General features: G+C 43.1%; 1 protein-coding gene across 1 annotated transcript in view; it reads right to left on the reverse strand.

Moving 5' to 3' along the window:
* Positions 1–25,641, reverse strand: part of ufl1 (UFM1-specific ligase 1) — a gene marked incomplete at its 3' end in the record, with an annotated part of 72,289 nt that overhangs the window by 15,497 nt on the left and 31,151 nt on the right. The window contains 11 exon segments of the mRNA XM_037685249.1: positions 7,166–7,251; positions 18,482–18,562; positions 18,659–18,789; positions 18,997–19,163; positions 19,252–19,372; positions 19,485–19,607; positions 19,695–19,821; positions 21,099–21,278; positions 21,360–21,535; positions 25,173–25,319; positions 25,400–25,458. Coding sequence (XP_037541177.1) covers positions 7,166–7,251; positions 18,482–18,562; positions 18,659–18,789; positions 18,997–19,163; positions 19,252–19,372; positions 19,485–19,607; positions 19,695–19,821; positions 21,099–21,278; positions 21,360–21,535; positions 25,173–25,319; positions 25,400–25,458 — 1,398 coding nt within the window.

The raw sequence follows: 25,641 nt of genomic DNA on the forward strand, positions 1-25,641 counted from the left end.
CCCCCCCCCCCCCCCAGCTCCCTAAGGTCCACCCAGGGATTGAGGCCAAGACACCTCTCCATCTGGACCGACCGCCAGGCCCGCTGAGCTCCAGACCAGAGAGGGACAGAGCCCCGAGGGTCGCCAGAAGCTGCACCAGCAGCCTACACACCCGAGGGCCACCAGGACCCCCACAGACCGCAGTCAGCCCGCTACCAGATGGAGCCAAACCCCACTAGGACGACCCGGCCAAGAGCGCCCGCCCAACCGCCGACAGTGCCAGGAAGCACCGGGAGCGAGCCCCCACCACAGGAAAGGGGCCAGCCAGCCAGCCATGCACAGTCTCGGGCCGCCCCCAAGGACATCCACCCCATCCCCACCCCAGAAGAAATACTACACCCACCCCTCATTCGGACATCTCTCAAAACACATAGCACACTAGACACCTAGGCTGGGTCAAACTACCCCCTCCTAGGGGCCACTGGTCACGCCCCAAACACCCAACCCCCCAGCCCATGAACCCACAACCCACCAGCGAGCCGAAGGCCCCCACCCAGAACCGGGCAACAGAGCGCAAGCCGGCCCAGAGCCCGGCAACCCGCCCGCCAGAGCCCAAGATCCCCGAACCCCACAGGCCCAAGCCCGGGGGCGACAAGCCCCCAGAACCCCAAGCCCCCGTGCCCACCCCGAACCCACACCAGCACAGCCAGGCTACCAGATCGGTGACCCACGACCGCCGCCACAGACCACCTGAGGGCCTGCATGCAGCCACCAGCAGACATCCCCCAGAACCACCCAGGCCCTCCCCAGAGGGAAAGCAGTGCCCCCCTGCCCAGGTACCCCCAAGAGCCCAGCCCCCGGCAACCCCCCCGGGGCCCCAAACCCATACACCCGCCTCCACATCAACCCCAAGGCCCCACAAGGTCAGATCCCAGACTACTCACCCTCACTATGTAATGGAGCCGATCAAAGGAGCCCACAGAGATTGATCCAATGTGTCCGCAGATGCTGTTTCAAGACTAATATGATCTAACAGAAGATTTTTATACTGATTAATGCTAAGATTATTTTTATTTTTCCAATTCAGGAGTATGGTTTTCTTTGCGATGCATAAGGCAGTGAAAATCATGCGACATGTATTTTTTTCCAGGGTAACATCTTCCAAGATAGCCAATAAGCAAACAGACGGAGAGAGTGGAATATTACATTTCAGACATTTAGACAAGTCTTCACAAACCTGGACCCAGAACCTCTGAACGGGTGGGCAGAACCAGAGTGCATGGATATAATCATCAGGAATATTGCCTGTGCACTGTGTCCTCTTTTACCCATTCATACAGCACTCTACCAGATCTCTACAAAGCTAATTGAACAAATCATTCTAAAGAAACTAATCAGAGCTTTATCACATTCATACACTGATGGGACAAACATTGGAGGCTATGAAGGGTTCAGTGTTTTGCCCAGGGACACTTCAGCATGTGACTGCTAGTGGATTCGAACCCCCAACTCTCGCAATGGAGGACGACTGCTCTAACCAATCAGTCACAGCCGACCAGAAATGGTTCAACTTTTCAGAAGACAGCTGGCTGTTCTCACTGCAACCTCTCTCTCTGCACCATGGCACCTTGACCTTTAGTGACATTGAAAGAGTGACCACCAAGCTCACCCTCATCCATAAAGTCAACTGGATGAACTTTATAGGCCAGTGGTCCTCACCCACTGGTCCTCACCCACTGGACCACTGGTCCTCACCAGTGGTCCTCAGTCGCTAAATGCTTTGAAAAACTGGTCATGACCCACATCAAAACAACCATCAACATTAACGAGGACCAGTACCTCACCAGTACACATACCGTGAGAACCGATCAACAGAGGATGCCATCTCCTCTGTGGTCCACACTGCGCTCAACCACCTGGAGCAGAAGAACTCCTACGTCCGTATGCTCTTTGTGGACTTCACATCTGCCTTCAAAACCATGATCCCCCAAACCCTGATGGACAAAATATCCACACTAGGACTAAGCTCCTCCATTTGCAACTGGGTACTAGACTTCTTAACAAACAGACCACAGTTAGCGAGGATCCACAACTTCTCCTCCTCCACCATAACCCTCAGCACTGGCTCTCCTCAGGGATGTGTGTTGAGCCCTCTCCTGTTCAATCTGCACACATGATTGTGCAGCTACCCATCCAGGCTGTCAAATTGTAAAGTTTGCAGATGATACAGTGGTGGTGGGATGCATCACAAACAATGATGAGTCCAGCTACAGGCAGGACGTGGAACACCTAGAGAGCTGGTGCAAAGAGAATAACCTTTACATCAACGTTAAGAAGACAAAGGAGATGATTGTGGACTTCAGAAGAAACAAACACATCTACAACCCCCCCCCCCCTCCCCCCGAACATAAGAGGATCTGCGGTGGAAGTGGTTTCCAGCTACAAGAACTTGGGTGTACACATGAATGACAACCTCAGCTGGAGCAACAACACCACCAGCCTGATCAAGAAAGCTCATCGGAGACTCTACTTCCTCAGGCGGCTGAGACGAGCTGGCTGGGAAGCTCAGTCCTCACCTCCTTCTACAGGTGTGCAGTGGAGAACATCCTGTGCGCCAGCATCAACGTATGGCATGGAGGCTGCACAGCTGCAGAAAGAAAAGCTTTGCAGAGAGTGGTGAAGGCCGCACAGAAGATGTTGGAATCAGTCTCCCCACCATCACAGACATCTACACCTCCAGATGCAGGAAGAGGGCCACCTGCATCATGAAGGACCCCACTCACCCAGCACACACACTTTTTGACCTGCTCCCCTCAGGAAGGAGGTTAAGGAGCATTAAAGTGTAGAACCACTAGACTGAGGAACAGCTTCTACCCTGAGGCTGTTAGACTCATGAATCTCTAACCAGAATAATCACTGTGAAAAATCACATCATGTAGCTGCTGATCTGTTTCATGTTGCTGCTGATCTGCCTCATGTTGCTGTGTTCATGCGTGCTCATCTGCTCACACAGATTCATGTTCGTGTTGTTGTTCGACGTAAATGTTTTTATGCTATTAGTGCTTGCTTAGTGTACATTTAGTTGATGTTTTTCTTAGTTCATATCTTATCATTGTTTTTCTTTTACATTTTATTGTTGGATATAACTGGGACCCTGTGTACATAATTTTGTTCCACCACATGTACCACATGTGGTGCGAACGACAATAAAGAAACTCTCGACTCTGACTCTTTATGATGAATGCTCCACAGAAAAACCAATTCTGAAGGAAGAAGATGCTGAAGATGAATGGAAGTCCAAAGGTGATGCTGTCAGGTGGGTGGTTCTCTTTCAAGTAGTTGACCTGCCTAACATGCTGTCTATCATCAGCCACATCTTGAGCATCCCAGCGTCCACTGGATATGTGGAAAATATATTTTCCAGAATGGCCAACAAACAGAGTGACTGCAGTAACAAGTGCTCCATGGAGCTCATGAGAAGTGAGCTCCTGATCACTCTCAACTTTGAGCAGACCTGTTCAGAGTTTTACAGCAGCGCTTTGAAAGACAAAGATTTACTCAGTGCTGCAAGGAGTAACATGAAGTACACCTGGAAAAATGTAACAGTTTCTGATGAACACTGCTGAAGGAAAGAGTAACGTTTTGCACTTTTTTCTTATTGAATAAGCAGATAAGTTTACAATTGTTTTCTTTATTTTTTGTTTCTGCCTCTTAAAAAATGTCCCCATGGTTCAGAGTCCCTATAGATATGCCCTTAAAAAGTTAAGTGAAGTTCTCAATTTATTTATATTTTAAATGTTTATTGTTGCACACTCCACACAGACAGATTTCATTTAAGATTTTATTAATTACACTTTATACAAGAATGTGTTCATTATTAATAAAGCATTTCAAATTTTAAATATGACTACTTGCTTTCTTGATCACCCCTGTACTAAAAACACAGGCAAAAAATAAAACATAGCACTGCTGGGTGCACCCCGCCCCACGTGTCAGGCCCAATGCGGTCATAGTCCAGCAGAGCCATGGTGCCTTATTTTAATCTCTGAAAGGTGGCAAACCTACAACTCACTCAACTTAAACAATTTTAATTGAGTGAATAAACATTATCAAGTCTTCTTGATAAATAAACTTTTGCTTTAGTTGATTTAAATTTATTAGTTGACGGAACTGTTGTTTATGTTGTTTCAACTCAGAAATAAATGTAATTTCTACTTCGCAGATTTTCACTTATTGGGGGTGGGGGGTCCGCAATGTAACCCCCATGATAAACGAGGGACTACTGTATAGTTTATTTTTCTTATTACTAGCATTTTGTAGTCCTTTCATAACCCATGGTGATTCTATGTGCTTAGAATGTTTTATTCAGTTCATTCACATGCAGAGGTTTTAGGAAAATCATGTTTTCATTTTCCTGATGTGTTGTCCTAAGGAAGAGTTAGCCGAAGGAAGGATAACGTTAATTGGAGAAAAGTTAATGCTAGCTGAAGAAAAAGCTAACATTAGCCAAAGTGAAGCCAACTTTAGTTGGAGAAGCCAACATTAACTGAAGGTAGGCTAACATTAGCTGAAAGGTAGAGTAACACTAGCTGAAGAGAGGCTAATGTTAGCTGAAAGGTAGGCTAACACTAGTTGAAAGGTAGGCTAACACTAGCTGAAAGGTAGGCTAACACTAGCTGAAGAGAGGCTAACATTAGCTGAAAGGTAGGCTAACACTAGCTGAAGAGAGGCTAACAGCTCATCAATTCCTCTCTGTTTTGATACTGTTTAGTTTGTCATGGTTTCCTGCAGTTCTATTAATCCATCCATTATCTTTACCCACTTTTTCCTTTTTGGGTCATGGGGGTCACTGGTGCCCATATCCAAGAGTCACTGTGTGAAGCGGTGTGGGACACCTTGGACAGGTCGCAAGTCCATCACAGGGACACACAGAGACTAACAAGACAAACAACCATCCATACTCTCATTTACACCTAGGGATAATTTAGAGTTAACACTTATCAACAAAACTTACAGAAGAGTAGTTCTGACAGACTATAGACATCATTTGAATGTTCTAAAACTGTTTATAGTTCGTTTTCATTCTTTGTAGATGCTTGGGTGGAGCTCTGCTTGAACTTTTTGTACAGTGCCCCTGCCTTCCCTTCATGTTTGTACACTCAGCTATAACTGGCATGAAACTGTTTTTCTTTTAATATTTTTTTTCTCCAGAGAAACCACATCTGGACCAATGCTTCTCTTTCTGTTGTGTCTTTTTCCTGTCCTCTCTAAACCTTGTCAGTTGAGGCAGATGTCTGCTCATCTGAAAGCCTAGCTCTGGTTTTATTAGAGGTTTCTTAAAAAAGGAGATTTCCCCTTTCCACTGTTGCTAATGTGCTGCTCAGTATGCACCAATTCAATTCAATTCAGTTTGTTTATTTAGCACCAAGTCGCACCAAGTCCCTACAGAAGTAGTCCCAGGGCAGTGTACAAAAGCATTCACATACATTATAAAAGCCAATTAGTAACAGTTATAGATCAAAGGAAGCCAGCAGATTATGTTGAACCCACTTTGTCACAATCAAAGAACTAGGCTCAGGACAAGTGGTCATCTGCTTTGACCGGCTGGTTTGACAGGACAGCAAAGTGAAACCTGGAAACAGTCTACTGATGTTCTTAGATACAATTTTCAAATCCACTTTCTTCCACCTGTGTAATATCACTAAAATTAGAAATATCTCATCTAATAATGATGCAGAAAAACTGGTCCATGCATTTGTCACGTCTAGACTGGACTATTGCAATGGTTTATTATCTGGGTGTTCAAATACTTCTTTAAAACGTCTTGTTGATCCAAAATGCTGCTGCCAGAGTCTTAACTGGAGTTACTGGGAGAGATCATATCTCTCCAGTTTTAGTTTCTCTCCATTGGCTCCCTGTCAAATCCAGAATAGAATTCAAAATCTTACTTCTAACCTACAAAGCTCTCAACAACCTGGCTCCACCTTATATTACAGATCTTATTGTTCCATATTTTCCTAACAGAGCACTTCACTCTCAGACTGCAGGTTTACTTGTGGTTCCTAGAATTTACAAAAACAGAATGGGAGGCAGATCTTTCAGTTATCAGGCTCCTCTCTTGTGGAACCAACTTCCAATCTCTGTCCGTGAGGCTGACACATTATCCACTTTTAAAACTAGGCTTAAGACTTTCCTTTTTGCTAAATCCTATAGTTAGGGTCAGCTTGGGCTTTCCTGAGCTGTCCCTTAGTTATGCTGCTATAGGCTTAGACTGCTGGAGGACAAACTGACCACATTTCCTCAAATGAATAGTTTGTATTTATAATTATTACTATTTTTGCCTTTCCTACTATAGAAAGACCTGTTCACCTCCATTCTGCACCTGCCATTCTGTGTTCAGTTCTCCTTCCTGTCCTTTCAAATTCCATTTGGTCAAAGCAAATGGCCACATGCCCTGAGCCTGGTCTGAAGGTTTCTTCCTGTTAAATGGGAGTTTTTCCTTTCCACTGTTGCCATTGTTTCCTCAGGATGGAAGATTGTGACAAAGTGGGTTCAACATAATCTGCTGGCTTTCTTAGATAGAGAACTTTACTAATTGTTTTTTTATGCATATGGATGTTTCTGTTGTGTCCTGAGATGACTTCTGTTGTGACTTGGTGCTATATAAATAAACTAAATTGAAATGAAATAGTTCCTGGCTGGGCAGCACAGTGGAGCAACTGGTAGAGCTGCTGCCTCTCAGTGAGCAGGTTACCCTGGTTCTAATCCTTGTCTGGGGGTCTTTCTGGGTGGAGTTTTCATGTTCTCTCTGTACATGCGTCGGTTTTCACCGGGTACTCTGGTTTCCTCCCACAGACCAGAAACATGCATGTTAGGCTGACTGGTCCCTAGGTGTGAGTGAGAGAGTGAATGGTTGTTTGTCTCTATGTGTCCCTGTGATGGACTGGAAACCAGTCCAGAGTGTACCTCGCCTCTCGCACAGTGATGGCTGGACATCGGCACAAATGACTCCCACGACCCAAAAAAAGGGAAAAAGTGGGTAAAAGATAATGAATGAAAAAGGATAGTTCCTGGCCTAAAGGACTGAACACACATGGCCTGAACTGCGACAGGAGAACCAAAGATTGTCAGATTTGTTTTTATGAACCGTTCCAACCTAATACAGAAAAAAAAGTGTTTTGGTTACCTTTCTCTTTTTTTGTCCCCCTTCTTAAGCATGAAGCCACACACCTCAGCACACATTTCCAGGTTGGTCAGAAAGTCTTCAAGTGTCTGTAACAAACGAAGATTTATTACTGTCGTTAAACTGATCAATAAGCTCTAAGCAGGCCTTGTCCATACCAAAACACAACTTTTACACAGCTACTGTATTTGCCCTTCTATATACAGGTGCTGGTCATAAAACTAGAATATCATGAAAAGATTGATTTATTTCAGTAATTCTATTTGTAGCAAACCCCCAGATCTTTAACAACATTCAGCGCAACCTCGACGGGTGATTTTTAGGTTTTCTTTTTTTATTTTCTCTTTAATCAGGATCACAATGATCACCGTGAAAACTAAAACATGTACAAGATGCAAAAACATGGGCTCATAATACAAACAAACAAACAAAACATACCTCGCTGCTTTCACCGGGGGAATGCAAAGCATAGAATTGTCTTTGTTTCCTTTACACATCAAACATTTGAGTCCTGCTGACAGTTGTTTTTCAGCCATTCATTAGTACACTGATTTCTGCCAGCTTTTATAACGCTGGCCCTTATTGGCTATGGCATCCCATGAGGTACAAAATAAACAAAAACTCATTGAAAACTACAAATACCATGAAATCAAAACAAAATATTTATGAACCACCAACACAGTCAATCAAAACAGACAAACATCTATAAACAATCTACACAATTTGGAAATTCATTTTAAACAATTTACAGACTATTCAAAAAGTGAAACTTGTATATCAGAGTCAGAGTCAGATTTATTTGTCATTCGCATCTCATGTGGTACATGTGATGAAACGAGATTATGTACACAGTGTCCCAGTTACATCCAACAATAAAATGTAAAAGAAAAACAGTAATAAGATCTAAGATATGAACTAAGAAAAACAAACTAAATAATACAATAAGCACATATTATTATTATACACATATTATATTCATTCATTACACATAGAGTGATATATTTCAAATGTTTATTTCTTTTAATGTTGATGATTATAACCAACAATTAATGAAAACCCCAAATTCAGTACCTCAGAAAATTAGAATATTGCGAAAAGGTTCAACATTGAGGACACCTGGTGCCACACACTAATCAGCTAATTAACTCAAAACACCTGCAAAGACCTTTAAATGGTCTCAGTCTAGTTCTGTATGTTACACAATCATGGGGAAGACTGCTGACTTGACAGTTGTCCAAAACACGACCACTGACACCTTGCACAAGGAGGGCAAGACTCAATAGATCATTGTTAAAGAGGCTGGCTGTTCACAGAGCTCTGTGTCCAAGCACATTAATAGAGAGGCAAAGGGAAGTAAATGATGTACCACCACGCACAGGTGTATGCAAGACAATCAATTCAGCTGTCACATTCCTTGTGTCAAGCCACTCTTGAATAAGAGACAGCATCAGAAGCGTCTTGCCTGGGACTTCTGCTGAGTGGTCCAAAGTTATATTCTCTGATGAAAGTAAATTTTACATTTCCTTTGGAAATCAAGGTCCCAGAGTCTGGAGGAAGAGAGGAGAGGCACAGAATCCACGTTGCTTGAGGTCCAGTGTCAAGTTTCCACAGTCAGTGATGGTTTGGGGGGCCATGTCATCTGCTGGTGTTGGTCCACTGTGCTTTCTGAGGTCTAAGGTCAACACAGCTGTCTACCAGGAAGTTTGAGAGCACTTCATGCTTCCTGCTGCTGACCAACTTTATGGAGATGCAGATTTCATTTTCCAACAGGACTTGGCACCTGCACACAATGCCAAAGCTACCAGTACCTGGTTTAAGGACCATAGTACCCCTATTCTTAAATGGCCAGCAAATTGGCCTGACCTTAACCTCATAGAAAATCTATGGGGTATTGTGAAGAAGAAGATGCGATATGCCAGACCCAACAATTCAGAAGAGCTGAAGGCCACTATCAGAGCAACCTGGGCTCTCGTAACACCTGAGCAGTGCCACAGACTGATCGACTCCATGCCACGCTGCATTGCTGCAGTAATCCAGGTATAAGAAGCCACAAATAAGTACTGAGTGCTGTACATGCTCAAACTTTTCATGGTCATACTTTTCATGTTCATACTTTTCAGTTGGCCAACATTTCTAAAAATCTTTTTTTTTAAATTAAATTGGTCTTAATTTAATGTGGGGTTTTCATTAGTTGTCAGTTATAATCATCAACATTAAAATAAATTAACATTTGAAATATATCAGTCTGTGTAATGAATTAATATAATATACAAGTTTCACTTTCTGAATGGAATGACTGAAATAAATCAACTTTTTCATGATACTCTAATTTCATCCATCCATCCATCCATTATCTTTACCCACTTATTCCATTTTGGGTCACGGGGGTCGCTGGTGCCCATGTCCAGCAATCACTGTGCGAGGGGCGGGGTACACCCTGGACGGGTCGCAAGTCCATCACAGGGCCACATAGAGACAAACGAGACAAACAACCATTCACTCTCTCACTCACACCTAGGGACAATTTAGAGTTACCAATCAGCCTAACATGCATGTTTTTGGACTGTGGGAGGAAACCGGAGCACCCGGAGAAAACCCACGCATGCACGGAGAGAACATGCAAACTCCACCCAGAAAGGCCCCTGGACCGGGGTTTGAACCAGGGACCTGCTCGCTGAGAGGCAGCAGCTCTACCAGTTGCGCCACCGTGCTGCCTCTCTAATTTCATAATTTTTTCATAATTTCATAAATTTTTTATTTTTTTTCTCCCACATAGATATGCCAACGATGACTCTTATATTCAACCTTTATTTGGACAGATTAATCTCAATGAACATTGAGGACAAGCTGTAGTAACGATGCCTGCCCTGTGTGGGGTGCTGTGAAACTGTCACAAAAATATAACTCAATTCATTCAACCTTTATTTAGACAAATAAATCACATTGAGCCTTGAAGACTCGTTTACAAGTGAGATCTGCTTAGACAAAAAGTAGTGAAACTGGACACGTAGGAATTGGAGGCAAAAAAAATCCTATTAAACTTTTTTCTTGGCTGAGAAGAAAAACTAATATTAAAAAAACACCTCACACATACAAGCACATAGTGATGTAGACATTCTGTAGAAGGGGAGGGGAGAGACGACGAGAGCGGTCAGCAATGTCCAAGGAAGCACCCAAGGACACTGTAAGAATTCTGATAAGGATGGAATAATCAGCCAGTTCCCTCCGGTGAGATCCGTAAACATTACCGAGTGATGTCGGGGAATGGCCAAGGACAACACCTATGGGAATCCAAGAGTCCTGAAATGATGACACAATGTTTATTCAGTTGGTTTCCTCTGGTTATCAGTTGGAAAATCCTCGATGGGAGGGGTAGGGGGCGGGGCAGTGCGTCAGATCACATGCCAGGGAGACAGAAAAGTGGGTGAAGAATTTATCTGACAGACGGCTCACACAGCTGGAGACAGAGATTCTTGCCAGGGGACTGAACTTTGCGGTTGCACCAAGTAGAATTCTTTTGGTGGAGATGATCACAGCCACTGAGTCAACCATACGCAACAACACAATTCAAGAGTGTGAGGCAGAACAGCTCAGAATCAAAGTTTCAGCCTGCCACAGCAATGCCAAACCACCTCCTTCCAACATCAATAGAGAGGAGAGGGATGCACTCACCACTCTTAGCAAGGACAAAAATATCATCATTCTCCCAGCAGACAAAAGAAGGTGCACAGTGATTTTGAACCAGAAAGACTATCATGAAAAAGTTATGACACTCCTTAGTGACTTAACCACTTATGAGCCACTGAAAAGAGATCCAGGAAGTGGTTACAAGAAGAAGTTGATAGATTGCCTGAAAATGTTGGAGCAGGACAAAGCTATTGACCGTATTCTGTACAACAGACTGTACCCAGGGGAGGCCACACCTAGTCTGTATAGTTCACCTAAAATCCACAAACAAGGTGTACCTTTAAGACCAATTGCCAGCATGATTAACTCTGTCACTTACAATGTTTCCAAATATCTGGCGTCTAGGAATGTGCGATATGGCATAAAATTCATATCACGATATGTATTGTGAAGGGTGGCGATAACGATATACATCGCAATATGTTGTTGGTATAAAACTTGCTAAAAAAAAAGCATAGGGTGTTCTTTTGCCATCATATATTTTGAATTAAGAAAATTCCACTACTAGGTCCAGAGAGTTTTTTAAATAATAAATCAAGTATTAGGCTTCTTTCTTGTAGTGCTAAACAGTACAAAAGACATCAAATGTAGTTTTAGCCATATGTTTTAAACAAAATAATATGTTGTTAACTCTTAACAGTTTCCAGTCTTACTTAGGAAATGAACAGCAACAGCGCAGCATTTTACACTGAAACACTTCATCCTCCAAACCTCTAGTGGGCACCTCCTTCCGCTTTAATGGAGAGCTGACACAAAATGACTGTGGCTTTGACCAGAGGGTCTTTCAGTAAAAATCACACAACACAGCGTTCTTGTCACAGATCAGAGAGCAGGTTTCTCTAAAGATGACCAACGCTTACTTTAACTTTCGATGGAAAAAAAAAAACAAAACTTTTGACGGAACACAGTGTTTTGTGCATGCGTCAGAATATGGCAACACTACGGCAAGCAGGGCGTAGTTAGCTTGTAGCTTCAATACTTAGCCCTCGAAGAAAATACTTTAACGCCACTTGCGCACAGTTTTCAGCTAAAAAAAAGTAACAATTAAATCTGACAGCTCTGATTTTACACTTGAGCACCCCTTGCACACAGTTTTCAACTAAAAAAAGTAACGATTAAACTGACAACTCTGATTTTACTTCAGACACAGCATTACTACGGTTAGCCGGTAGAAGACAGATCTCTATCGTAGGCTAAATTTCTATCGTTTCTACCGTGTGCCGTTTATATTGCGTATTCCTACTGGAGTCTGTACTCATTCCTTTAGTTGGCAGCTCAGAACACCACATACAGAACACCATGGACTTTGTGGATAAGGTGAGGGATGTCATCATGGAGATTGATGAAACAATGGTCTCTTTTGATGTCACATCACTCTTTACGTGCATTCCTGTTGATAAGGCAGTAGAAGTGGTCAGTTTAAGAGTAAAATCGGACACCACTCTGAGCAGCAGGATCACGCTTTCCACAGAGCAACTGTGTCAACTCTTGAAACTGTGCCTGCAGTCAACCTAAATGGTAAATGGTAAATGGACTGTACTTATATAGTGCCTTTTTAAACCGGATTCCAAAAAAGTTGGGACACTAAACGAATTGTGAATAAAAACTGAATGCAATGATGTGGAGGTGCCAACATCTAATATTTTATTCAGAATAGAACACAAATCACAGATCAAAAGTTTAAACTGAGAGAATGTATCATTTTAAGGGAAAAATCTAGTAGGAATCCAAATTTTATGGCGTCAACAAATCCCAAAAAAGTTGGGACAAGTCCATTTTTACCACTGTGTGGCATCCCCCCTTCTTCTTACAACACTCAACAGACGTCTGGGGACAGAGGAGACCAGTTTCTCAACTTTAGAAATAGGAATGCTCTCCCATTCATGTCTAATACTGGCCTCTAACTGTTCAATCGTCTTGGGCCTTCTTTGTCGCACCTTCCTCTTTATGATGCGCCAAATGTTCTCTATAGGTGAAAGATCTGGACAGCAGGCTGGCCATTTCAGTACCCGGATCCTTCTCCTACGTAGCCATGATGTTGTGATTGCTGCAGAATGTGGTCTGGCATTATCGTGTTGAAAAATGCAGGGTCTTCCCTGAAAGAGATGACGTCTAGATGGAAGCATATGTTGTTCTAGAACCAGAACATAGTACTCTGCATTAATGGTGCCTTTCCAGACATGCAAGCTGCCCATGCCACAAGCGCTCATGCAACCCCATACCATCAGTGATGCAGGCTTCTGAACGGAGCGTTGTTAACAACTTGGGCTATCCTTGTCCTCTCTGGTCCGGAAGACATGGCGTCCCAGTGTTCCATAAAGAACTTCAAATCGTGACTCATCTGATCACTGAACAGTCTTCCATTTTGCCACACTCCATTTTAAATGACCCCTGGCCCAGTGCAAACGTCTGAGCTTGTGGAGCTTGCTTAGAAATGGCTTCCTCTTTGCACTGTAGAGTTTCAGCTGGCAACGGCAGATGGCACGGTGGATTGTGTTCACTGACAATGCTTTCTGGAAGTATTTCTGAGCCCATTCTGCTATTTCCTTGACAGTGGCATTCCTGTTTGAGGTGCAGTGACGTTTAAGGGCCCGGAGATCTCGAGCATCCAGTAGAGTTTTATGGCCTTGACCCTTACGTACAGCGATTGTTCCAGATTCTTTGAATCTTTTGATGATGTTATGCACGGTTGATGATGATAACTTAAAAGTCTTTGCTGTTTTACGCTGGGTAACACCATTCTGGTATTGCTGCACTATCTTTCTGCGCAACAAGGGTGGAATTGGTGATCCTCTTACCATCTTGGCTTCTGAGAGACACTGACACTCTGAGAAGCTCTTTTTATACCATATCATGTTGTCAATTGACCTAATTAGTGTTAATTGGTATTCCAGCTGTTCGTTATATGCTCAATTTCCTTTTTCCAGCCACTTATTGCTACTTGTCCCAACTTTTTTGGGATTTGTTGACACTGTGAAATTTTGAATCAACATATTTTTCCTTTAAAATGTTACATTTACTCAGATTAAACTTTTGATCTGTCATCTAAGTTATATTATGAATAAAATATTGACATTTGCCATCTCCACATCATTGCATTCAGTTTTTATTCACAATTTGTTTAGTGTCCCAACTTTTTTGGAATCCGGTTTGTATCTTATTTCAAGATACTCAAAGCACTTTACACTACAATCTGTGTCCTCATTTACCCATTCATACAGCACTCTACTAGATCTCTACAAAGCTAATTGAACAAATTATTCTAAAGAGACTAATCGGAGCTTTTATCACATTCATACACCGATGGGACACATCAGAGGCAACTAGGGGTTAAGCATCTTGCCCAGGGACACTTGGGCATGTGACTGCTTTTGGATTCGAACCCGCAACTCTTGCATTGGAGGACTACTGCTCAAACCACTCAGCCACAGCTGCCCCTACTTCACATATGGGGACCAATATTATAGGCAGAAACATGGGTGTGCTATTGGGTCTCCAGTTTCTCCTATTGTTGCCAACCTGTACATGGAGGAAGTAGAAAAGAGAGCCATGACATCCTTTTCAGGGACACCACCAAGTCATTGGTTGAGGTATGTTGATGACACCTGGGTTAAAATTAAATCTCAGGAAGTCCAACATTTCACTGATCACATCAACTCTGTGGATAAATATATCAAGTTCACATGAGAAGATGTAAAAAAAAATGGCAGGCTGGCTTTCTCGGACTGTGAGGTCTCAGATTCTGATAGAGGACATTTGCAAACACAGGTGTACCGCAAACCCACCCACACAGACCAGTATTTGCAGTTTGACTCCCATCACCCTTTGGAGTACAAGTTAGGAGTCATCAGGACTCTGTATCACAGAGCAGACAGCGTCCCCACTAGCTCAGGAGCCAGGCAGAAGGAGAAATCCCACACAAGACAGGCTCTAGAGCAATGCGGATATCCTAACTGGGCCTTCCTAAAAGAAGAGAAGAAACTCAAATAGGACTCCAGCCAGCCATCAGGTGAAAAGGAGGAACCCAGACGCAGACCAGTGGTCATTCCATATGTTGCGGGAGTATCAGAGAAACTGAGACGTTTGTTTTCTAAACATAACGTCCCAGTGGCTTTTAAACCCCAAAATACATTACGACAAAGACTGGTTCATCCCAAAGATCCAGTCCCCCGGCACAAACAGAGTAATATTGTGTATGCTGTTCAGTGTCAGGAGGGCTTTGATCAGTCTTACATCGGGGAAATTAAACAGCCACTGGCCAAAAGGATGGCCCAGCACAGAAGATCAACATCATCAGGCCAGGATTCTGCGGTCTACACTCATCTCCAGGCCAGTGGTCTCTCTTTCAGGAATGAAGATGTTCACATCCTTGATAAGAGAGGAATGATAGTTTGAGAAAGGAGTAAAGGAGGCCATCTTTGTTAAAAAAAAACCATCCATCAATAAAGAGGGGTGGAGGCCTCTGTTTTCAACTGTCCCCCTCTTACATTGCTGTTATTGCTAGTATCACTCAGCCCTCTGTAAATAGTAAACAGCCATCAGTGTGCTAATGATCCATCGTTAGGCTGATGGCCCTCGATTATGTGAGCAGCTGGTTTGGCTGTCAGCAGCAAACTGGTTGATCCACTGCAAGAGGGTGCTATTTATAAGACTGAGCTGAATACAACACCTCACACTGTGGAAGTCTTTCGGATGAAAGATGAAACTTTTGTACAAATTATTATTTTTTTTTTTTTAATGTCCAGAGGACCAGATTTAACTTTTTTTTAGGTCAGATCACATGTTCTCCAGGCAAATTCAGATAAGATGGCCTTCAAGGCCAGCCGGGGGAGTCAAATTCAAACACAGTTGTTTAGGGACAGGCAGAACTTAATGACGTCTACCTTGAGTCTCTGTTGATCCACTCGGGTTCCGAAATGTCCAAATTATGTGGCCACACCAAAAGAACGTGCCTGAGTAAAATCTCCGAGATCTGATCCATTCTGCCAAAAGCATTTGAGTCTGGGTACTCGAGGCACAAACCAAGCCATCATAAGTCAAGCAGCATGATTGGGTCCAAATTTGCTGCCGACGACTTCCTTGATTGTAGATAAAACCAGCAACCAGCCGAATCCAAAAAGTAAGAACCAGTTATCATAAATCCAATTATAAATGCATCCTTAAAATCCACAAATGACAGCAGAGATAGACACTTCATCAAGTCTTCCAAGTCTATGAGATATCCAGCTGTGAGCATGCCAACAGGACAAATCGGCTCGCCTAAAGCCTGTCTTCTCTTAGAAGAAATGTTATCAATTGTGTTGAGGGACCAACTGATCAAATCAAGTCCGTAATTATGGTTTAGAAGATGCAAGAGGCTCAGAAGCAGTTTCACAGACAGACAGAGCAGCAAAGCAAAGCAAAGAGGGACAGGAGGGGAAAAACGTGTCAGACCTAGGCAAGAAGCAAGTGGTGAAGTGAATACTGAATGTTAAATGTAAACAGCAGCAAAATGTGACAAATGGATATCTAAATGGGCAGAAAACTTTGGTAAAATTTCTAGAAACTTTCCAAAAATGTTCAATGGCAAGTTAAGCTGAAAATTTTTGGCACTAATACAAACTGGAAATTGTTCAAGAGAATGACGATATGCGAAATGACTGAAAATTGGGAATATTTTAAACAAACTATATCATATCCAAACAAAAATATAAACAGTTTTAACAGAGACAGATAATGTAATTAGCAAATATATATTTGACCCAATTTCACGCCACAGTGCAACATCCACATACACATGTATTTATACCCGTAATTTCTGGACTATTGAGTGCACTCGAATAAAAGCTGCACCCATTAAATTTAAAAATAACTTTGTACATTCATAGGCCGCACTTGGCTATAAGCCACAGGTGTCCACGTTGTAACATGCTATACTTACACAAAGATTTAAAAAAAAACTTTTAATTAAACACGTGTCCGGAAACATTCACAAATATGTACAGTAAATGTTGTTTTTCTGAACAGTGCTGTAACACAGCTGGTTAAAAAAAATACAGTAGCCTACCAGGAAGTCATTGATGCTACCTTCATCTTCCTCCTGCTCCGCTGTCGAGATCCACTGGCAGCAGAGCAAAAGATGCTCTGCAGGGAGGGGGGATTCCCCCCTCCCCATTCTCTCCTCCCCTCCCTGTTTCAATGGTCCAGTATGACTTGTTCGGTAATTTTATTGGTCAAATGGTTTTTTTAATCTTTATTTATACAGATAGTCTCATTGAGTAATGAGGTCCCACCCCCCCAAGAAAGACGTGTACTGGGCAACTCTGTGAGCGCCCGGGTGTGATGAAGATAAATGTTTTGGCAGCATGAACTCGTTAGCCTGTCAAAATAAATAATAAAAATGCATAAATTGGCTGCAGCACTGTATAAGCAGCGGTAGTGCTGGGCCATATCATATCGTTCACGATAATACTGGTAAAAAAGTTTGCCTGGGCAAATAAATGATATCATGATATGCTAATTTCATGACGTAATACATCAAGCGCCCCGCCCCATTAACAGAACCGAGCACGCCGAACGACCAAACCGAACTGCGCACCCCCCCCCCCTCCACCTGTCGGTACTGGCGTAAAGCTAATTAGTTGCGCGCAATACTAGCTAGCTAAAAAGCTAAAAACAAACAACATGCGGCACAGCTGTCTCTCCATCCAGCTCTAAATTGCAGGTACAGATGGCTCAACTGTCTCTCCTTCCCCCCACACCCGCTCTGAGCAGCCGGTACAAACACGTGCAGGTCTGTCTCTTAGATCCACAGTCCATGGACCAAGGACAGAGTCAGGTGATCAGAGACAGAGCATCAGAGAAATGAATCATTCCTGCAGGAACAGAGGAAGCTGAAACACCACCAGCTTCAGGGTCAGCTGATCACCTTGTCACAACTTCTGGAAGTTATAGCTCATTTAAAGCAACATATATTTTGTTATATGTTACATTTATGCTCAACAGATCTTAAGCTTCATTTTATTTAGTTATTTTGGGAAACCACCTGCACTTTAGTTTTTGTGGTGGATTTTGTTGATCTATATTTTGTGCAGATGTTTTCAATCTAAATAACACAAGGATCATTTTAATTTTTTTTATTTTTATACTTTGAGACTAAATACTTTACTGAATTGAATAATGAATTACTTTAAAGTAATTTCAGTAAAATTAACCCTTGTTTTTTTAGTTTGTTTGTTTTTATATAATACTGCAAAGCAACATGTTAAGTTAATTTTGTCAAATGAATAACTATGATTTCTGTTTTTTTTTTTTTTTGTTATATCACGAAATGCATCGTTATCGCCAGAATGCTCTGAAATATCACAATATTATATTTGAGCCATATCGCCCACCCCAAAGCTGCGGGGTTCAAAGCCTGTGCAAAAAGTAGTTGCTTATAGTCTGGACATTATGGTAGTTTATTCAGGTTTTGTCATTGAATTTACATAAAAACAAAATCATTGAAATGTGTAAAGTCTGATTTTCATCACGTTTGTGCAGAAACCATCTGACAGAGCTCCTCAAAGGACTAGTTACCATAGTCAGACTGAACACATGCATTATTTTTCAGACGGAACAAAATAAAGTGTGTCAACAGGAAACAAAACTCACTTTTCCAGTCAGGGAGTTGTGCAGCTTCATGAGAGGTCCTCTGGTCTCCTCCGACAGTTTCCCCAGAATCTTTACCCGGACCTAAAGCCACAGATCAGAGACCCTGAAAAGAGGCAGCTCAACAGCAAGAAGAAGCACAGATCATCTCAGCAGGAACATCCAACACAAGAAACACACCTCAGTGCTGATGGTGCCAGGATTCTCCACAGACATCATCAGGTCTGCAGCCAAGAAGTTCACCAAGATGTTGGTCACATCAGTGCACAAGCTTTTCAGAAGGTGCTTGGTGATGTAGACCTGGGTTTCATCTGCTCACACAGGATTTACAAAATCAGTTTTAATTCATGAACCAATGTTAACAATCACTGCAGGTCTGTGTTTGAGCAGGTGCTCATCCAGAGAAAGTCATCTCCCTCCTCAAGAGGACTGAAAGTATGGTCAGATGTTTTACTTTGTTCGGTTTGATGCAAATAAGTAATTATTAGATGACAGCTAGACAGAAACACAAGACTGACCTGAGAAAAACTTGGTGCCTTTTTCAAACAGGCGGATGTTGTTGTACAGGTTTATGATCTCCTCCTGCAGCTCCTTCATGATGTTCTTCTTGCTGTGGCCTGAAGAAGAGCTGCTGGAGGACAGGAATACGGTCCGCAGAACCTCCTGGTAGGCTTTATTCAGAGGTCTGCACAAAAAGCAACAACAGAGGGTGGGACAGATAAAGATCTGTATCAGATCAGGGACCTAGTTCAGACAGAACTCTTAAATTTTACCTGACTAGATGTTCTGCCAGCTCAGAAAGGACTTCTTCAGGGCAGTCATTCAGTCTTTGTTCTAAAGTGGTGACAATCTCCTCCTCTGCCATAAATGGGGCTTCAGTCTGTTTACTGCGACCTTGGCAGAAATAAAACAGTTAGTCTTAATGGGATGATTTGATTACTTTCAGACACAAAAATAGATGTTGGCCAAGCAGCCAACAAACAGATGAAATGGTTCTGTGGTCTACTTTGCTGTGAAGGTCCAGTGTCTTCATCACTGTCCTCCTCCTTCCTGCCCTTCTTCTTGGTTTTACGAATGCGAATCTCTCTGGCGTTTCCTCCCCCTCCTGATTTCACACTGCCGCTGCCCTCTGGGAGACAAAGGTTTAGAGATGATGGAACTGGGTGCAGATCATCTGACAGTCACTGTGCTGTTCACACCCTGGGTCGACACACACCTGTAGCCTTTTTCCTGCGCTCTGCTTCCCTCTTTTCCTTTTTGGAAGGCGCTGAGGTCTCTGTCTGGACAGCCACCTGCTTCAGGTCTTCTTCAGTTATCAGAAAGACAGGATTGTTCTTCACCTCCTAGGAGCACAAAACCACAGGAGCTGGAGGGCCACACAAAAAACTGATCAAATGTCCCCGCCTTTTCATGGTGGGGGGACTAAAAGCTACTAGGACTACCATGCTGTAAATTAGGAACCAGAGTCTGTGTACTAATGACGTGAGGCTATAGGCTCCTGTATACTTGCGCGTCCTGTCAGCCACGCGGAAACTGTGCGCACTGTCCGCAGAGGGTTGTGACTTCAGACTCGAGCGTCCACCCTGAGCGGCTGCAGCCCAGCTCCGCAGGCAACAGGTGTTTACCTTCGGGATAAATTGAGGTTGCCGATTGGTCATTTGCTGACACGCCTACTGGTTTGATTGACAGGTCACCAAAAAAAAAAAAAAAAACGAGAGCTGGCAGCCCCAGTGGTGTTCTGTGTTTATATGTTGTTAATAAAAAGTTCTGAAAAAAAAAAAAAAAAAACAGGGAGCGCTGGCCCTGCAGCCCACACATCAGACCAGCCCACCAGGAAATCTCCAGACCCTACTGTAGCCACGCTGGACCTGATTTTAATTCGCTCGTGACAAATTCCTTCATTTCTCACCATTTCAGTCATGGCATCAACAGAGGAGGAAGAGATTGCCTCTTGGTAAAAAACAAAAGAAAAGACCATTAAACCAGATCAGGGATGAAGAAGAGGAATTTCATACATTGGTGTCGCAAACAAAACAGTCCGTCGTCGGGCAGTTTATAGTGCGACACAGAGTACATGTACGCAGTAGTAAAAATTAATCTTTACACGGACATGACCTGCGGGCATCTGCATCGACTCTAATCCGGTACGCACAGACCTCCGTGGAATGACGTAAGCCTGAGTATACTGGAGGCTCAAGTCCCACCTACTGCCCCTCATCCAGTCATCATGTGAACTAAAGTGAGTGTTTAAAACTGGAACAAGAGTCAAAATATGGAAAAAAAAAGTGACACTGTGTGTGTGTGTGTGTAGATAGACACACACAGAGTGAGTTAACATTTGAAAAGGACACAGACGCTGGTGAAGACTCTCAGTCATCCAGGTCATAGTAAATCCCCCCCAACAACATTAAAAAAATGAAACAACTGGACTTCTAAGTACTTTAAAGCACATATCGAGGCCTCTCAAGCAGCTCTATAAAGTTGGAACGCCACACACCAGACATTTTTGAATTGATAAAGCCTCCTGGATGGGAACAGAACAGCTTCAAAGCGGAAGTCCTGTTGTTTTGTTTTTCATCGGTTCAGATTAAATTTGACACATAAATGATTGAAGCCTTACCTTTTGAGCTTTCTGCTGCATGGTCTCATCAAACAAGGACACACAGTTGCTGATGAACTTCTCACTGACAACGACAGATCCTCCCAGCACTCTGGCAGAGGACTGGATGTTTGTGTTCCTCATAGCCTGGCTGATGAGCATCCCAACGTCCTCCATGGAGAGGCAGCTGGGCAGAACCGGCTAAAAACAAGAATGGTGAGAACCAGAAACAGCTCGTTTTAGCTTCAAATAGAGCACATGTGAGACTGTAACTGGAATCACCTGGAGGTCAGTCCACGTGGCAGAGTTAACAGCTTCTTCCACAGAGGCCTCCACCTGGTCCACCAGAGCCTGACCCACACAGGCTCCTCGGAGAAATAGCAGCTTATTGGATCTGTAGCGCTTCTTGATGTAGCTGGAAGGGTCAGGGATCCCAAGCCTGAGTAACGCATCAAACTCTGAAGGAGGAAGAGGATTCTGGTTTCACTCAGAGCTATGAGCGTGGCCTTTCAAACTACTGACCACCAGGTCAGATCAGAACATCCCGGCACAACAAGAGCAAAGTCTTCAAGTATTCTCCTCAAAGCACACACATCAAATAAAATATTCATAAGGAAGCTCTGCAGTCGAACACAGAATCAGGGTGAGACTGAAGTCTGCCAAGAACTCAGAGATGAACATGGTCTGACAGAACGAGCTAAGGGATCCACACAGAACCAGGCTGGGCCTAAACAAACACAAGAACTGCACAAGAACTTGAAACAAACCAAAGAAGCATCCATGTTGTTTTTGAAAGAGGTGGTTTTGGAGATGGGAGAATGAAAGATTGGTCAATGTTTTCCCCCTCTATTTTAATTATTTATAAAGCACCAAGTCACAACAGAAGTTGTGTCAGGGCACTGAACTGAAACATTCACATGCATGAGCAAAAAGTAAAAGTTCTCTATCTAAGGAAGCAGCAGACTGAATTGAATCTTCTTTTTGTCAGTCCCCCACCCTCAACAAGCACATGGGCAGTGCAAAGGACAAACTCCCTTTTAACAGGAAGAAACCTCGAGCAGAAGCAGGCTCAGGACGAGCGATCACCTGCTTCGACCGGCTGGTTGAGAGGAACAGACACAGAATCACAGGTCCAGATGTAGTTTCTATAGGAAGAAAGACAAAAAAAATCAACACGAGGATAGAAATAATTACAAATACAAACAGGTAGAGGAGAGTTGGTTCCACAAGAGAGGAGCCTGATAACGGAAAGATCTGCCTCCCACTCTGGTTTTGGAAACTCTAGGATCCAGAAGTAAACCGAGAGTGAAGTGCTCCGTTAGGAAATTATGGATTAATAGGATCTGTAATATAAGATGGAGCCAGGTTGCTAAGAGGTTAGAAGTAAGATTTTTAAATCAGTTCTGGATTTGACAGGGAGCCAATGGAGAGAAGCTAAAACTGGAGATATATGATTATATACGCTGTTCACAAAATTAAAGGGAACACTAAAATAACATCCTAGACCTCAATTAATTAAATATTCTCATTGACAAACTTTATTATTAGCCCAGTGGAATTGATTGAGAAGAAAATAAAAATTATCCATGTACATCAAAATTATTACTCCATGGAGATCTGGATTTGGATTCATACTCAATATGAAAGTAGAAAATAACATGACAGGCTGATTCAACACGAGTGAATCTTCCTCAAGACAAGTCTAAATGAGGCTCAGTGTGTGTGTGGCCTCCATGTGCCTGTAGAACCTCCCAACAACGCCTGGGCATGCTCCTGATGAGACGGCAGATGTTCTCCTGAGGGATCTCTTCCCAGACCTCGATTAGAGCATCAGTTAGCTCTGAACAGTCTGTGGTGTGATGTGGTCTTGGTGGATTGACCGAAACATGATGTCCCAGATGTGCTCAATTGGATTCAGGTCTGGGGAACGGGCAGACCAGTCCATAACATCAATGCCCTCATCATGCAGGAACTGCTGACACACTTCACACATGAGGCCTAGCATTGTCATGCATAAGAAGGAACCCAGGACCCACTGCACCAGCATATGGTCTCATAATGGGTCCGAGGATCTCATCCCAGTACGTTATGGCAGCCAGGGCACCTCTGGCTAGCCCATGGAGGGCTGTGAGGCCATCCAAAGAAATGCCTCCCCACACCACGACTGGCCCACCACCAAACCAGTCATGCTGGAGGATGTTGCAGGCAGCATAACCTTCTCCACGGTGTCTCCAGACTCTGTCACGTCTGTCACATGTGCTCAGTATGAACCTGCTTTCATACTTATTTGCAGCAGTAACACAAATAAATTATATAAAAATCATACATTGTGATTTCTGGATTTTTTTATTTTTTTTAGAATAAAAACACCAAAGATGAAAATTTCAGACCCCTACAGGATTTCTAAGCGGGAGAACTTGCAAAGTCGCAGGGTGTTCAAATACTTATTTTCCTCATTGTAAGAATATAAGATATTTGCTTAACAACAATAACGTAAAATAATACAGTGCATCAAACAGCAGCCTGAACATGAATCTGTTCTGAGCTGCGGTGTAGATGTCTGTGATGGTGGGGAGACTGACTCCAACATCTTCTGTGCAGCCTTCACCACTCTCTGCAGAGCTTTTCTTTCTGCAGCTGTGCAGCCTCCATGCCACACATTGATGCTGGAGCACAGGATGCTCTCCACTGCACACCTGTAGAAGGAGGTGAGGACTGAGCTTCCAGACCAGCTCGCCTCAGCCGTCTGAGGAAGTAGAGTCTCTGATGAGCTTTCTTGATCAGGCTGGTGGTGTTGTTGCTCCAGCTGAGGTTGTTGTTCAGGTGTACTCCCAAGTACTTGTAGCTGGAGACCACTTCCACCTCAGATCCTCTTATGTTCAGGGGGGTAAGTGCGTTTGTTTCTTCTTTAGTCCATGACCATCTCCTTCATCTTCTTCACATTGATGTGAAGGTTGTTCTTCCTGCACCAGCTCTCCAGGTGTTCCACCTCCTGCCTGTAGCTGGACTCATCGTTGTTTGTGATGCATCCTACCACCGCTGCATCATTTGCTGTATTTGTCCGTTTGGGTTTTGTGTTTGGGTTCTGTTTATTGCATTTATGATTCAATGCAACAAAATAAACTAATTTAAAAGGCAACAGATCATTGTAAAACATGGTTTATTTACATAATGACTTTAATTGCTGGATGTCCGGCCCCTGAGCTGCTGGCTTTCAGTAACTGGTTGCTGAGCGGTTTAGTTGAATTGCCCTGATTTAGAAGTTCACGCAACTGACCTGCAACTATTTTCTCAAGAATTTCTTAGATGAAAGTTAGATTAGATATAGATTCTATAAATGGACAGAATTTCTGAATCAAGGTCAGACTTCTTAAGTAAAGGTTTAATTACAGCAACCTTAAAGTGCTGTGGCATGTAACCATTCATTAAAAACAAATTAAGCAGGTCCAAAATGTGGACATTAATTAGGGGAAAAGCCTCTTTAAGCTCCTAGGACCTGACATCCACATATGCAAGAGTTTTGGTCTTAGGAGGTTGAACAGTCTGGATGGGATGGGATCTAGCAGACATGTGGATGGTTTAGATGAAGCTATTATTTTTGACAATTCAAAGAGTTCAACAGGACAAAAACAGTGTAAACCTAAATCAGGTACAGCTGCAGAGATACATGGGTCATAGGACTTTTCATTAGTCTAGCTATAGTGCTGAACAGAAAGATGAGGTTATTTATATTCTCGTCTATTAAAGATGAATAATATAGTTCTAGCTTTAAGGCTTAAGCTTTTCTAGCTTTCTTTTTGTCTTCCTCTCCAAATTAAATAAAAATCTTCAATGTTGGTGGACAATTTCTTTCCAGCTTTCTAGATGCCTTTTTTAAACTACATAACTCAGAATTGAACCAAGGAGCCAGCTTCCTCTGATTGAGCACTTTCTTTTTCAGCTGAGCAATTTTTTGAAGGAAATGAGACAAGAACAGTGTATTGCAGAGGTGGATTGTGGGTATTTGAGTGTAGCTAGTACTTAGGAGAGAGTGGAGGGAATAACATACAGGTTAGTTCACCACAGCTGTAGTGAGAATGCTCACATCAGTCTGACCTAGATATCCATTCTGCTGGAGGAAGGAGTCCACCCAGGCATTCTGAGTTCTGGCGTAAATATCAGGGATATAAACGGCTTTGTCCTGTCTTCCTCCAACCACACTTCCTCTCAGACGGCCGCTGTTCACCAACTCCTCCAGGACAGCTGGGAAAGTGGATGACATAATCAAACACTGTGACGTGTTGTCCACCGCTGACTAAACACAGAACCAGGAGTCTGCTTACAGTACAGAAGGTGCTCCTGAAATCCAAAGGCTCCGATCACACTGCTGATGGGCGTAGGCCTGCAAAACAAACGTTAACGGCAGGAAATTAAAACTTAAACACAAAGTAGAGCTCTCACATTCTGTGAAGAAATGCACATAGCCACAGCCTTCCATCACCTGTCCAAGATGTCAGCATCTGCAGCACATGTCCACGCAAAGATCACAACCAGGTCATGCAAACATCACAAACATGTCACAAAG

Source organism: Nematolebias whitei, chromosome 12 (genome assembly GCF_014905685.2).
Source record: "Nematolebias whitei isolate Nwh7 chromosome 12, NemWhi1, whole genome shotgun sequence".
Lineage (NCBI taxonomy): Eukaryota > Metazoa > Chordata > Actinopteri > Cyprinodontiformes > Rivulidae > Nematolebias > Nematolebias whitei.